This window comes from Nomia melanderi, chromosome 3 (assembly GCF_051020985.1).
Source record: "Nomia melanderi isolate GNS246 chromosome 3, iyNomMela1, whole genome shotgun sequence".
Lineage (NCBI taxonomy): Eukaryota > Metazoa > Arthropoda > Insecta > Hymenoptera > Halictidae > Nomia > Nomia melanderi.
The window spans coordinates 9,210,581-9,225,559 of record NC_135001.1 but is presented as its reverse complement, the minus strand read 5'-3'; the positions used below and the strand labels follow the sequence as shown (position 1 = coordinate 9,225,559).

General features: G+C 40.4%; 2 protein-coding genes across 2 annotated transcripts; one reads left to right on the top strand and one right to left on the bottom strand.

The window, feature by feature from the left end:
* The first annotated feature begins 1,187 nt into the window (after positions 1-1,187).
* LOC116429505 (uncharacterized) lies at positions 1,188-4,776 on the top strand. Its single transcript, XM_031982513.2, has 3 exons — positions 1,188-1,231; positions 2,164-2,451; positions 4,103-4,776. The coding sequence occupies exons 1-3, from the start codon at positions 1,220-1,222 to the stop codon at positions 4,397-4,399; spliced, it is 597 nt and encodes a 198-aa protein (XP_031838373.1). The 5' UTR covers positions 1,188-1,219; the 3' UTR covers positions 4,400-4,776.
* Positions 4,777-6,003: 1,227 nt separating this feature from the next.
* On the bottom strand, positions 6,004-8,978 carry LOC116429523 (uncharacterized). Its single transcript, XM_031982550.2, has 3 exons — positions 8,636-8,978; positions 7,924-8,106; positions 6,004-7,347 (listed from the first exon to the last, which is right to left on the bottom strand). Exons 1-3 carry the CDS (start codon positions 8,645-8,647, stop codon positions 6,922-6,924), a joined length of 621 nt encoding a protein of 206 aa, XP_031838410.1. The 5' UTR covers positions 8,648-8,978; the 3' UTR covers positions 6,004-6,921.
* Between the last annotated feature and the right edge of the window lie 6,001 nt (positions 8,979-14,979).

Sequence of the window (14,979 nt, the reverse complement as noted above, 5' to 3'; positions counted from 1 at the left end):
GGCCTCTTTATGCAACGCTCTGACCCATGTATATAAAATAAGACGTTCCTTTCAAATATTTGTGACGTTTTGGAAAACGTGTAATTAATCGAAACCGTAGATGATAAAAATTGAGAAAAAAGATCCCTGTTGCGGATCGTTTTCGACGGTCCTCAAAATACGACCAGTAGACTGCAGATCTTTGAAATGTGTGAAATCGAGAGAGATCTGAAGAAATCTGAATTTACATAAAGATTCGGAATCTACTAAGAAAGTATCATAACGCTAGATTACGATCGAAAATATAAAAAATCTGAATTCAAACTTCAAGCACTTGAGCGTTTATTTCGAACATTTCATCAATCAAGTAAAAATAAAAAACGAAGTACTAGGATTTTAAGACGTCCCTTTCCATTCCCTCGCCATCCGCGTACGTAATACAAATAATTCGGTACCAGTTTTTTTCAGAATTAACCAGAAAGTCTTCCTCCTACGTGAAAACAATTCAAAAGTCCCGACGAATGTATAGGGAATAACCTTCAATTTACATTTTATATGAATGAAGTCACAAGTTAGACTGAACTCGTGCTCAAAAACAGTTGATTCATCAGGCAAAGAGAATACTACAGGTCGCTGAGCAACAACAACGAATAACATCGATACCAAATTTTTTCTACAAGTCCTCTAAAACTCACCAAACAGAACAAAGTATCACGTTACTCGTTAACTCTACTGATTACCTTCCTTGATGCATACTTACTAAACAACCATCCTGTACCCGTGACGAGGAATAGCTGAAACTTGCCACAGGGAACCGTAGACGAAAACTCCTGACGTCACTGGATGCACCTCGAACGGTCAATTAGCAAGTGGAAAAAGGCACCCTGACGCAGACGAGTGGATGACTAGTGGCGAACTGAAGTGCAAGGATTCAAAGTATTAATCAACAACGAGTAGGGAGTGAAGAGGTGGGAAAGGGGGAGGGGAGAGTAGGAGAGGAGAGAGATATAATTTATCTTTCGCAAGAAAAAAGAGCGCTGTGAGCTTTGCCTTGGTTCGGTTTTCGGGGACCCCTGCTCGCTCCCCACGCCCAATTTCTTTTCACCGTTTCTCTGGCCCGCCACTTGTCTACCACCTCCGACCTGTTCAAGGGTTCGTCCGGCTGTATAAAAGCAGAGAATCTTCTTGGTATCTCATCAGTCGCAAAACAACGACGAACCAACTCCAATAGCACAGCACCATGAACGCCAAGGTGAGCACAACGCGTATTATACTTAGTTGGTTAGACGGAACGGTCCTGAGTACTGGTCAGTCCCTGCTGAAGATCGGGACCAACCGCCTAAGGACCATTTTTCCGTCTTAGAGGGTTGCTGATACTGTATAGCACAACTGTTCCGGAGAATCAGTGTTTTGAAATTGTACATCGGCGATTGTTATTCTTGTCATGTTTGATACCATTTTTGGGTTATTCTGCAAATATTTATAGAAATGTGACCGAGTTGGGCAAATGGGAACCGTTAGATTTTTGTGAGAAGTGGTTGGTTCATTTTGGAATTTTCTGTTAAATTTTGTGGAATATTGTTAGTGAATTTGAACCATTTCTTATTGATTATTAGTTGGGAGGGAATTTTTTGTAGTTTAGTTCTGTTCTGTGGAACTGTTAGATTCAGTTTGAGTAATAGGAATATCGTTAATAGAGGTCTTGAAGAAATGGTAACAAATGTATCATTTGACTCTTCATTTTTAAATTACCAAATTTAGCAAATTGTTGCTCCTTTGTTATGTCATTGCTGTTTGCATTTACCATTAAACTTTCTCATAGGAGATTTCTTTTTACTACCAACATATAAAATTATACAAATGGGACTTTTCAAAGGAATCGATTATTTCACCGCAGACTATCATGTACCAGTTTATAAACTATAAAGAACCATGTAACAAATCTTCATATTATTTTTGTATCATTTCTACTGTAGAGAATCTTCTGATCGACGAAATAAATCGACGAAATAAATAAGTTTTATATAGTTTTAAATAATTTTATATAATTTTATATAGTTTTTCAACTTTTTGTATGGTTTTGTATAGATTTATACAGTATTTCACCTTTTCATATTGTTTTTAAGTCCCAACAAAAATGGGCGCTGGCAAATACATGGAAGATAAACAATTATTTTATTTCAGCTTTTCATCGTTCTCGCCTTCGCGGCAGTAGCTTTTGCCGAAGAGACGCCGAAGAAAGACAAACGTGGAGTCTATGGACTGGGATATGGTGGATATGGTGGATACGCCGGATACGGAGGATACGCCGGATACGGATTGGAGAATGGCCTGGGACTTTCTGCATACTCGCATGTTCCCGCGGTCGGCGTCAGCCACGGTGTCTCGACTGTGGTGACTAAAGAAGTCGCAGTCCCAGTAGCACAACCCGTCGCCGTTCCTGTCGAGAAGCACGTCCCTGTCGCAGTTAGGGTAAACCAAATTTTCAATTTTAATTGACACATCAAATGTTCAATATCAACCAGTCAACCGAATCTTTAACTTTATTCGTTAACCTAATTTTCATCTGAACTGATGATAAAAAATTTCTAATTTCATTCGTTAATCCACCTTTCAATCTTAACTGATGACCTGAATTTTCGGTTTCAACTGGTAAATCGAATTTTCGATTTTAACCAGCAAATCATGCTTTCATCTTCGACCGATAAACTAACTTTCAATTTCATTCGTCAACACGATTGTCGATCTTAACTGGTCAACCAAACTTTCATTTGCAATTTCATTCGGTTAATCCATTGTCCAATTTTCCCTGTAAAACCAAACTTTCGAGTTCAACGGTAAATCAAATTTTCCGTGTCGATTGGTAATCACAGTTTTCTATTCGAACTGGCATGCCAATTTTCAATCTTAACCGATAAACCACATTTTCGATTTCAACCGACTAACCGTCAAAAATGGAGTCCCTGGTAAAAAGTGAACGGGTCACTTTCGATCTCGTCGGAATCGTGTCGCGGAGGCGTGAATCGTTAACGAACCTAATCTCACCAGATCGACGGCTTCCAAGTAGTTTCACGATGAAGCGAAACGAAATCTGATGCGCGAGAGTTATCGGGGACGCGATATCAAAGGGGAATCACGCTCTGTTTATCTCGTGATATCTATACGGCGATTGCTATACGGCTGCGATCGTCATCATCGATCGCTCATTACCGTTTCAATGCGAACAAGTACGGGGTTTCGTAAGATGGGAACGCGTTGCCGTGTTTTCTAGGAAATCACCACGCCACAGTTACGTTTTACGACGTTTCGCGATCAAGTCACGCGTTGTTACTTATGATCCATCGATATAGTATTCCAAGGTTCGATTTGTTTTCTGGGAAACGCGTATCTTTTACTGGCATCAATGGTAACCGAACTGGTTTCATTTGTCATGCAATTTTCAACAATAAAAGAAATACGTTGAGTTAAAATTTAAGAATTGATTGTATGATCTTCGTGGCAGTAAGGAACGAAAATTATAAATAAGAAAGTTACATCTTCGCTTTCAAGATAGGGACGGTTCTATATCTCCCTGAATTATGGCAACCCGTCGAGTAGGCGTGCGCGAGGTAAACAGCTACAAGCGCGAGCATTGGCGTAAAGAGGAACGACAAATGAGACTTACTTCATAGTTTTGGCAGTCTATGACAATCAGTACCTTGAAAATGAAGTTGAAACTGCACTTCTATCACGTTTTACTTGAACTTTGTATGAAGCAGCATAAAATTATTCAGTCAGAGTGTTCGGACATTCGGTCCTAGAGTCACGCAATCTGCTACCAGTAGACTATTCGATCTCCAATCTAGACCCTAAATTTCATTTTTGTATTAACATTCAATTACTATTCTCCTCGTGGATCAATAACAGCGACACTATGCCACTCAACAAATAATCACATTCTAACCTTCTACAGTATAGAGTCTACACTCAACAGTCCTCTAAGAGAGTATTACAAATACAACATTGAAATCAGCATAACTCTATTGACTTCACATAACAACTAAATATTCCTATCGCTTTGATCCCATGAAGAAGTTAACTAAACTCTACATTAGATCCTTACACGAAACGGTAATCTTTTCAGGTACCAGTCGCTGTTCCGGTAGACCGCCCCTACCCAGTGCATGTCCCGAAACCGTACCCAGTGGAGGTGACCAAGCACGTACCAGTGCCAGTCGACAGGCCAGTCCCCGTCGACCGCCCAGTCCCCTACCCCGTGAGCGTTCCAGTCAAGGTTCCAGTGCCAGCCCCGTACGCCGTGAAGGTGCCCCATCCCGTCGCCGTTCCAGTTGTGAAGCACGTTCCTGTCCCAGTCGCTCAACCCGTCGTCGTTGAGAAACAGTACAATGGTTGGGTGAACGGCGGCTACTCCTCCTGGTAAACAATCAACAACTACATCGTGGGATTCCGGGGGGAGCCAGTTCTCGTGGCGAGCAAGCAAACACAATCGCCAGCGGAGTATCGCTGACAGAGAAAGTTCCTGCGACACTACGATCTTCCTCGGTCGACCTTCGAGGACGGTCACTAACTGGCCAGTCCCGAAGGCAGCTAACCTGGATAATCGTCACCCTTCACTCGGCCACGCTTTTCTCTTACCTCATCTCTAGGTCAGTCAGGTCGGGCTGCAAACAGCAACGATGATTGGCTCCCCCCGGTGGACGCGGGGCGCAAAATTAGCCCCCCAGAACATCCGGCTCTCTCTGACGGTGTCCTCGACCAGGACCTTCGCGAGGGCCGAACGAATTGGCTCCCAGCGTTCTCGCTACTGTGACATTAGACGTAATTATTTTTTGTACGGTCGTAATTGTTTAATTCTCTTTCCCTTTCTTTTTGTACGTAACTCGACGCGCGTCTTGCATCACTGAAATAAAGATACCCCTTTTTTCGTACGAAAATACAAACTGGTTTTTTGTTTAATGTGTGCGTGCACCCGTACTGCGTGACTCGAGAGCCTCGAGAGGTTGTCGAAAATTGGAGCGCAGTTGAGAAACCGCGGCAACCTTCGCCGTCATCCTTGAATTCGTTTCACAGTCGTGGGACTGGGTTGTATTCGAGAACGTGGAGTGCGCGAGAGTAAATGGAATTCGAAGGAATGCGGGGATATTAAGATTAAACCGAGCCGATTCGATTTGTACTCCAGTTTCGGTTGTAGCTTTTACTGTGATATTTCCTTCGCACAATTAGATTTGTTCTTCTTCTTTGTATTAGTAAGGTTGTTAGTATCTTTCGATCGAGTACTTGCTTTCCTTTGGACACTCCAGTGTCGGAGGAAAATGTAAAATCTTTATTGGTATCTGCTTTCTCGACGTTATTTCCAGTGCGTAAATGGGGATCATAATGAAATTAAAAGCACTGACAGCTAATAAATTCCACTGATTTCGTTAAACAACATCGTTCAACATTAAATCTATTAAAATTACTTGGAACACGTTCTCCAAGATTTGCAATTACAAGTCGAAAGTTCCGCAACTGATATAATGATCTCTGAACCTAAAACTTTCTTCCTAATGAGGGAATTAATTAAAATTATTGTACGATTGAAAAATCTACTTTCCTAAAACGAGAAATGGAAACCGCGTTTTCTATTTCTTTGTAATTTCTAAACGGCCTGTTATGGATACTTGGCCTCGGATCGACCCTTTTCCCGTGTTCCCATAGCGGGAACGTTGACCGCCATTTTGTCGGTCGTGTGCAGGTTAGGATCAGTTCGGGCACTGAATACGGATCGTGCAGCGATGAACGCAAGCCGCGTGACTCATCCGATCAGGACAATTCACTTTCCATTTCATTGGACCGTGAAAGATCGCTCGACACAACAGCAGCATCCTTTTTACCGAACGATCTTAAGCCGCGTCCCCACATGTAGGAACGAGTTTTGCGAGATTGATTAGAACATGATTGATCAACACCGAAGAAGGAAGTAAGAATGTTACGCAATGTTCAAGGTATTACTTTTTATTATAAAAACAAATAGGAAAAATAAAATTCGTTAACCAACAATATAACAAGTTACAAACAGAAACTTAACGACACAGACTTAACGATACAGTGTACAATCGATGGAGACGCCGTGAAAGATACAGCTTTTTAGCTTCTGTTTGGGACCTCGTATGAAATAATCTCTTTAAAGCTACTACCAAAAAGGTCAGTTCGTAATAGTTGGAACTAGAGAATTAGATAAGATCTTAGCATAATGAATGTAACAGAGATTGCGTAATTGGTGTTCGCTTGCGTGTGACAGTTTCTGTCAATTCAATTGTATCAGAATTCTTAGAAAGAAAATTCTAATATCACACGAAGTCCCGCAATCTCACAACAAGAGCACCCGAAACGTCATCAACATAAATACAGCAGTCCTCGAATTACTGAGATGCTTCCCTTCTGTTTATCGACATTATCCCACGCAAAATACTTCTCAGAATGCTTGAAGGGTATCAACTGCCAAATATTAACGTATTCACCAGAAACAGCCTGAATATCATACAGTATGGCGATTTTCGCACCCTCTTTCCCTAGAATCAATAGATCTCAACAAAACACCAGAATCGAAAAATTACATCGTACCTTATCCATCGACATTGTCATTGATATACCAAAATGATCAACTCCACAAAATGGCAAGTAAAATGTTTGACAAAATCACATACATAAAGAGCCAATTACTCAATCCAGTGCTAAATTCCAAAACATTCAAAAAGTCTAGTTAATCTCCTCAGCCTATAAACTATGATCCTCTCCAATTGTCCACCAACTTGGCCATTCATTCGTCAAAGTGATTAACTCCATACAATGGCAAGTAAAAAAATGTAACAAGAACCAATTAATCATTTCGGTACTAAATCCAACAACATTAAATGGAGTTAATCTCTTCGACCTGAGAACAGTGATCCTCCCGAATCCTCTTCAATGGTGCGAATTGTAGTCAGGTTGCGACGGCTGGAAGTGTCCTCCAGAATTCTGCTGATCGTAGCCTCCGTGTCCTTGCTCGTTCACCGTGTAAGCGCTATAGCTCTCGGACTCGTGTCCCACGTGGTCCGATCCGGTATCGTAGCCCCCGGCTCCACCCTCCGACTCGCTGTGCGCCTGATAAGGTATAGGGTGCGGCACTGGGTAGAAGACCGGCTTGCTGATCGCTACCGGCTGTGGAACGGGAACCGGCTGCGGTATCGGGACAGCCTTCGGCACCACTACAGGCACCTGCTGGTGGATCTCGATCGGGATTGGCTTCGACACCTCGACCGGCACCGTTTCCTGGACTTTCACTACCTTCGGGTACGGAACCGCGATCGGATGGTTCACCGGCACCGGAACTGGTATGTGATGGGGCACCTGGGAGAAAGGAATTTCTAGATCAGGGGACGAACTAGTCGGTCGGTCGACTCTCGCGTCTCGAGTTCTCGCGGTGAAACTGTAACGCTTCGGAGCTGCGGTCTAGGCGAAAGGGTGGATCGCCTGGCAATTATGCAGCCGTGCGTGCTGGACGTCTGACACCATTGCGGTTTTAACGATGGGAAAATAATAGTGAGATTTTTCTTGGTTTCAGGTAGATTGTTTGAAATTGATCAATTGGTTGGATTAGCTTGTAATGCTTAGAAACTTTGAGGAGGTAAGATTGATTTGAAATTGCGTTTTTCATGGTATTGTATAGGTGACTGGTTGAAAAGTGATTCGGATGAGAACTTGTTTTAGTAATTACTTAAGTGGATACTTGTGCTAATTGAATAATTGTCTTACCAGTACTATGCATTTGTTAGAAAAATGAGTTGTAAAAATTAAAATTATCATAGAAACATCAATATTTTGTGAAGTAAAAATTAATCATAGGATTACTAAAGGTATCCAATTATAACATACACTTAACCCTGAAACAAGTACTAATATATTAATACGAAAGAAAGAACGTACTTTAACAGGATACGGCACTGGAACCTTGACAACCGCAGTCTTCGTGACCTTGATGATTTTCGTCGGTATCTCCTTTAGGTGCACCGATTGCGAGATGAGCTTCGGCTCACTGCCGAAACCATGACCTTCCAGGGAGGACAAATAAGAGGCCCTCACAGCGGCCACGGCCAGTCCGAACAAAAACTGTAAAGTTCGCAATCACGATTCAGGGCTACCGAACCGAGTTTAAATTACAGGGTAAAGGGAGACCTACTCAGAATCCGAGTCCTCCGAAAAGAATCTCGAAAAACTCTTCCCAGAGGACCAAAAGACCAAAACCTCTACCGCCCTTTCGAACCTCCAACACGTCATTCCAAACCATTAATGTAACTACTCCAAGATCAACTTTCTCTCCAAATCCACAATGTATCTACCGGAAGCAACAATTTTTTAGCTTGATCGAGATACTTTCTCCGAAAAATAAGAAACGTTTCTCTTACGTCCCCCCAGACTGTCTCTATCGTGTCACTTTCGAAATATTCAAACCTTTTAGACCCTTCACCGCAGACACCTTCACGAGTTGGCAACCCGAAAAAAATGCATACGAAATGATTCTCTATCTAATCCTTTTACGACGCACTTGAATTCGGTCTATCCTTTTTAATTCGCTCTATCCTTTGATCTTGAGGCTTAGGGATTCCCTTTCAAGGTAGACGCTGACGAATCAACTTACAACTCGCAACATCGTGATCCGGTTAGCAGGTATAAGCAGATAGGACGGTTCCGATGGGACGAATCACACTGACAATTGCAGTACTGGCAGTTGCTTATATACGAGGACCTTCACCGTCACCGATTCACGAAGAAAGCACTCTCTTTCCGACTGGCCTGCGTTCTCCTATCTTGTCGCCCGCTATTCCCCTTTTTTCCTTCCTTGAGCTTCCCGCGCGGCGCTCCACGAGTTCGACGACCGCCGCCGCCGGCACGTCCGCCGGTCAGCTATCGCCGAGATCGATTTCAAGTGCGTCCAAAGACGATCCGCTTGCAGGCCCCATCCTACGCCAACTGAACCCCGAGCGCTGTTAATGTTTCTTCGGTTTCGTAACTGACCTCGTATCGCGGCGCCATCGTTAAACGCATCTTCATTGAACCGTCCCGGTAATCGAGATGTTCGGTGTATCGGTTTCATTTATGAACGCTTGAAACGCTCGTTGCGATTTATAGAAATAGTAGATACGAACGATTCTTCATTTTTTATTCAGATTTGTATTGTTCTTTATTTTCTGATTTTTTTATGATCTATACGGAAGATCTATGGGTGTTCGGTTTAACTCGTTTTGAGGAATAAGTGCCCAAATGCGATTGAATGAATGAATTTTTTTATTGTAATTATTTGCAACTTACGTTTTGTACTTTTATTCGACGCTGACGCTTACTTCTTCTAATCAACAATAATTTTTCTTAATTAATTTATAAAAGGAACTGTTAATTGCACGAATTCACACTACATTCCAATGAAGGCTTCTTTTACTTCTTTCTGAACACACGAACGACTAATAACGTTTAATTACAAACGCCGTTTTCCCTCTAGTAAACTCCTCCCGCTCTAAATAAAGATTTCCTTGAAAAATTAAACGTTTATCGTTTACGATCTCCGCAAATTAGTATAAGATGCCGCCAGAAATTTTATCAGAGATCACAAAGCAAAACTGTAACTGCGGCTGAGGAACCTATAATCAAAATGGTGAATGAATCGATAACGCGTGTAGTACCTACATGCATAACCGCATTGTTATAACGATTCGGTTCAGAATCGCCATCAAGTATCGTGTATCGCGTGCAAGGAAATTGCGATCTCCGATTCGAATAATTACTCATCGCTGTTCAGAGTGTACGAATCGCATGCTCATCGACACTAAGCACCGTGCGCGAAATGCTCGGTGTTGCGCAACGGGGCCGCCATATTGTTGCCTGCCGCCCCGTAGTAATTTCCGCGCGGACGAGGAAGACGAGACACAGACAAGAATTCAATTGCAGCGGCCTAAGTGCACACGTGTCGCTGTAATTTACCGGAGATATACACGCTCATCTCGCAGCCACGAGATCCCGATGGCTCAGCGCTTTCACCGGTAATCGCGTTGGCTCTGCCCCGGTTGTTACGAGCCGGCTAAATCCACTGAAAGTCATGGAAGTATACCTTTAGCGGGGCTTGTAATGAAGCACGGTTCCGTTGAAATTTCAGGTTTACTGATTTCTTCGCGGTGTTACGTAACGACATGTCAAGTTGAACTTGTTTATTTTCGAATGGTACGTCTTCTGTCGGTGTATTCACCGCTGGATTGTTCTGCCTGTATGAATTTATTGAGTGTCGATCATTTAGCTTACAGGCTTATAGAAATTTATTCCATGTTAATTATTTACATGTAGAAATTTATTCAACGTCGTTTATTTAGTTACAGGAACTTCTCCGACGTTGTTTAATTACCTATGCAAAATGTCTTCGACGTTGTGTATGCCAATATTGCTGAACACAATATGTCGCACCAATGTACATGACGTTAGTTATAGATAGTTGTCGAGGTTTGTGGATCTTCACAATTTTATATTTTTATTATATATATATATATTGTAACAGAATGTCACACGCGGAGCTAAAGAATTTGATTTCTACGAGATAATTCATAGTAAATACTATAATTAATGAATAATAAATTCTGTAATATAATTCTAGAAGGCAACAGATAAGTGTGTTACCAACGTAACGCATGAAACACTTTCACATACTAAAGTCGCCTGAATTATCGTTTAATAGTTGCACCCGCCACTTCCCTTTCAAATTTTTAGCGGGCAAGGGAACCGCTTCAGGAAGTAGCACTTCCTACGCACATTCGCCGTACAATTTCCTGTTACAAAAACGAGTGAGCAATCGGACATACTGAAATTCGAGCCGGACAGTACGATTCACGGCCGAGAGAGAGAACGGTGAAAGGATTACCACCAAGAGACTGAAAGACCGTCCAAAGTAAGAGGACTAATCTGGATCATCTGGCTCTTTCTACACTCGAGCCGCTGCTCGTGCCCGTTCTAGGCACTCGGATGTGGATATTACATGTTTCTGTTACCTATACAAACAATATTTACCTAGATTTTACTTTTCAGGGATAGCCTAAATAAAACTTATTTCAAGAAGGAACAGCATACATTATTACAAACATTTTCTTTGGATTGTCAGTGAATTCAATTATTATTAGTTTAAACGAGTAACTCGACTTTGTGAAAGGTACAACTATTCTGAAACTATGTCTTTAACTTAATAAATACCTGAGAACTTGATAACGATTCTGCTAATGCTAGCTTTATAAGAGTGCTAATACTACAATGGTGAATCAAAGTTTTTATTGAGTCAACTTTACGCAAACAATTAATTATTAAGATCTAACAATTTAACAGTTGTTCCTAGAAAGCTTTCTTTGACAAGCATGCTATTGATGCGAGAATGAAATAAAATTCCAGTGAATATTACTCAAATACGCAATGCAATATCTTTTTATGAAAGTGTTCAAGACCAGCTGTCCAGCAATTACATTTTTAAAATTATCCTTTCGGTAGGTATAAAGGCAGGTATTGTTCTACAGAATGGAACGTTATTTTCTCACGTACCGAGGAGATCGATCTCCAAGAGGTACAACCAATTCTCCGCGGCGTGGGTGTACCGTTTAAGCGGGCATAATGGAATGTTCGTCGATCGGCTGGGCTCAGGTATCAAGTTTAATCGGTGACGGTGTACGAGTCCTCCCGTAAGGGCGGCAAAAACCGGTTCAGCACAAAAGCAAAAGTAAAATCATTATTTGCCCGGACCTCTTTCTCCTCTCACTTTTGATGAAAGCTAGCAATCGCGTGCCAAAACGCACGCCGATCGATCTCTCGTGCAGAACGGTAATGACAAGATTGTTCCTGGGCCGCTTCCGTGAACTCGTGCAGGCGTCAGTATCATTTTCATCTCTCAGGTTGATCCTGAAAGAAGCAGTGATCATTTTAAATCCAATTTGGAGCGATTCATTTACCGACAGAGGATTAATATTGAACGATTTCTGTGCTCCGAACTTTAATAGGTCCAGCAGTATGTGTAGCCACTGAAGTATCATGTGTAGTAGTGTCATATGTAGTATCATTTCTAGTATCATATCAACTAATAAAGTATTATCTATATTCAATATTAAAGTATCATTTAGTGCTCCACTTACAGCGCAAAAATTATTAAATTCACAAAATCCTTGTGAAAATCTTAAAAAATGAAACATTTATTTTCCAAAATTTCTTTACTTTGAGATACACCGCAGACAGTATTTGAACTACCCAACTTAGGAAGAGGTAAATTTTTAAACAAGAAGACGAAAGGTTTGGCTCTTTGTGTATAGAATACAGATCCTTTCACGTCTTAATAGTTCGCTGGCATTTCCAGCGAACAAAGGACTGATAAGTATCTAGAGTAAAAGTTATACTAGTTCCCATTTTGTTCATTTCGCGGGAGAAAGGCAGAACGAGGCAAAAGGTACAAATCGAAGTAGACCGCTGTGAGAGGAAAGGCCCGACGGAGTTTAACAAACCTGGGAAGCTTGATCTGCATCTATTCACGCTCGATCTCCGAGTGGCGCACAATGTAGATAGCTTTCGTCCCTTTCATTCGTCAATGATTTTTGTTCCTCGATTCGCCAATTAATCCTGTGTTCAATGGCGGACGTGAGTTTGTCTCAGGCATCGGGGAAATTGTTCTGGCGAAATTAGACTTTTACTAATAGAAAGGACAGTTTCTTCCATTGACAATAAAAAACTTAAACTGGGTCACGAACTTAATACCGAAAGCGCGAAAGAATCGATATCGATTCGCAGTCAATCGTGAAGAATATGTTTCCTTTCAAACAAAATCCATATATGTAAAATGATATCGTAACAAATAAATATTAAAATTGGAATAATCATTAAAATATCTTATATTTGAGCAATTTCTAATATGAATCAATTTTTCATGGATAACTTCTCAGGAATCTTAATTTATAACATACACGAATATCGCACCGAGATGGTATCAAATATTTAAATCACAATTGCAAAGGCAATGAGAACAAAAGCTTTCATCTAAATCTATGACAAGCGAGAAAAATAATGTTCACGAACATGTAATTTTACAATCACTTTGTTTGGAACTATTATTTGAGTTAAAGATTAGTTAGTATTCGAATCAATTAAGTGAAATGCATTGCCCCTTGCATACAAGATAGAGCACAGATAGTTCGAGCGGAAGCCTGTGGCCTTTCCTTCCGCAAACTCGGCGGCACGCTGTTTCTTATAACATCTGCACAGAAACAGAGCAAAGCAATCGGTTCTGATTTAATGAACCCACGTGTTTGACCGCGTCGCAGGCGCAGCTTTACTTGTCAGCAATTTATGAAACATTCACTCTCACCGCAAAACTAGACTTTTCTCGTGTAAAGATGAAAGAGTGTGTACACCTGACCGTATTATTTTATCGCTTCGTAATTGAGGTTCTTATACGTAGCTTATTATAACCAATTTCAAGATAAGAATTACAGTTGTAATAATTTCACCGCGAATGTTTGTGAATATGCATTAACACTCTCGAAGGAATTGATGAAACCAGTAATTCTGAAGAAATGATTTCTCCTATTAAAGGTTTAATTGAAGTCTGTAGACTGTAGCATGAACCATTGATTATTTTGTGTATTAATTTAAATGTTAATAACTTTCTACTAGTAGTTCATTTAAAATAAATAAGGATAAAAGTATGGCTGAGTATAATGCATGTAATTGTTTATAATCTTTATAAACAAGTGAACACGTAATATTAATGCAATGTAGAGCAAGTGGATTTCGAGTTCTTTGCCTTGCACCTGATTACAGGCAAACTTCTGCTCGCCTGGTCTACGTGAAATCAACACACAGGCTAGAACTTAAATACTGAATGCTGAAGTACTTTCAGTTAACTTCTCATAGATAGAGCCACTATGCTCAATGGAACTCAATATTTTGTTGGTGGTACATAAAATGAATAATCACAAAGTTAACTGAAATAATGTATGGTACCTACGTAAACCACATATATTTATATACAATTAATGTGTAGTACATTTAGTTACATAACTTTATAGTGCAATAGACTTAGAACTTGAAGAATAAAGAAGAAAACAAATAAAAGAAAATACTTTTATAAGGAATATTCTAAAACTTAGTATAATAATAAAGAAATTTTCTCTAATTTCTAAAGTGTTCAGCTAATTAAAAAAATTGTAAAATGGAATAAACATTTGATACAAATAAAAGCCTTATCTAATCCTTAGTTCTTTAATACTGCACACGCCATGTATAAAATTCTATCGGACCGTTGAAATCCTTAAAAAAATTCATAACGTTTGCAAAATGGTCAAATATGCATTCCATTTATAAACCAGAAATGTCACAGAATATCCCTGACTTTTAACGATCCTATGCAACCACACCTGTAACTTTTTCATCTAAAATTCAAAATCAACGAACTATTCTGAGAGCGACATTTTTCGCGACACGCGCCGCATTAATTGCCCCTAACCGAAATTTCATCGACCTCAACCTCCTTATGCAACTCGAAGTTCTATCAACGATTTCTAAACGATCGCCTTCTTATGCAATTAATGCAAAATGGATGTTTTTTCTCTTATTATCCACCGGACGACTACATTTGTCACGAATGTAGAAACGCGTCTAGCCAAATCCGATAAAAGTGCTGTAAATTTTCGAGACGATTCTCGTTCGACCAAGGTTACGGGTCCACCTACTAGAAGGTCAGGGGGATTATTGGATCTCATCGTCGAGATCATCGTCGAGATCGTTTTTGAAAAATTAAAAATCCAATCTCGCATAATGGTGAATGATAAATCATAAATGCAATCTTCAGTTAGAATTTGCATTCCATTGTATCGAGAGGAGTTGAGTGAATAACAGCAATAAATCATTAATCATCCCATCGAAACTTAAACACTCCGTTTTTCGCATCAATCTATTGCGGTCAGGGGTCTATAAAAA

Bases quoted from the DNA above. Each gene is read 5' to 3' on its own strand.
- LOC116429523 (XM_031982550.2), bottom strand. The intron at 7,348-7,923 runs GTACGTTCTTTC...CCTTTCTCCCAG, and splicing joins CAGTGCCGTATCCTGTTAAA to GTGCCCCATCACATACCAGT.
- LOC116429505 (XM_031982513.2), top strand. The intron at 2,452-4,102 runs GTAAACCAAATT...TAATCTTTTCAG, and splicing joins ACGTCCCTGTCGCAGTTAGG to GTACCAGTCGCTGTTCCGGT.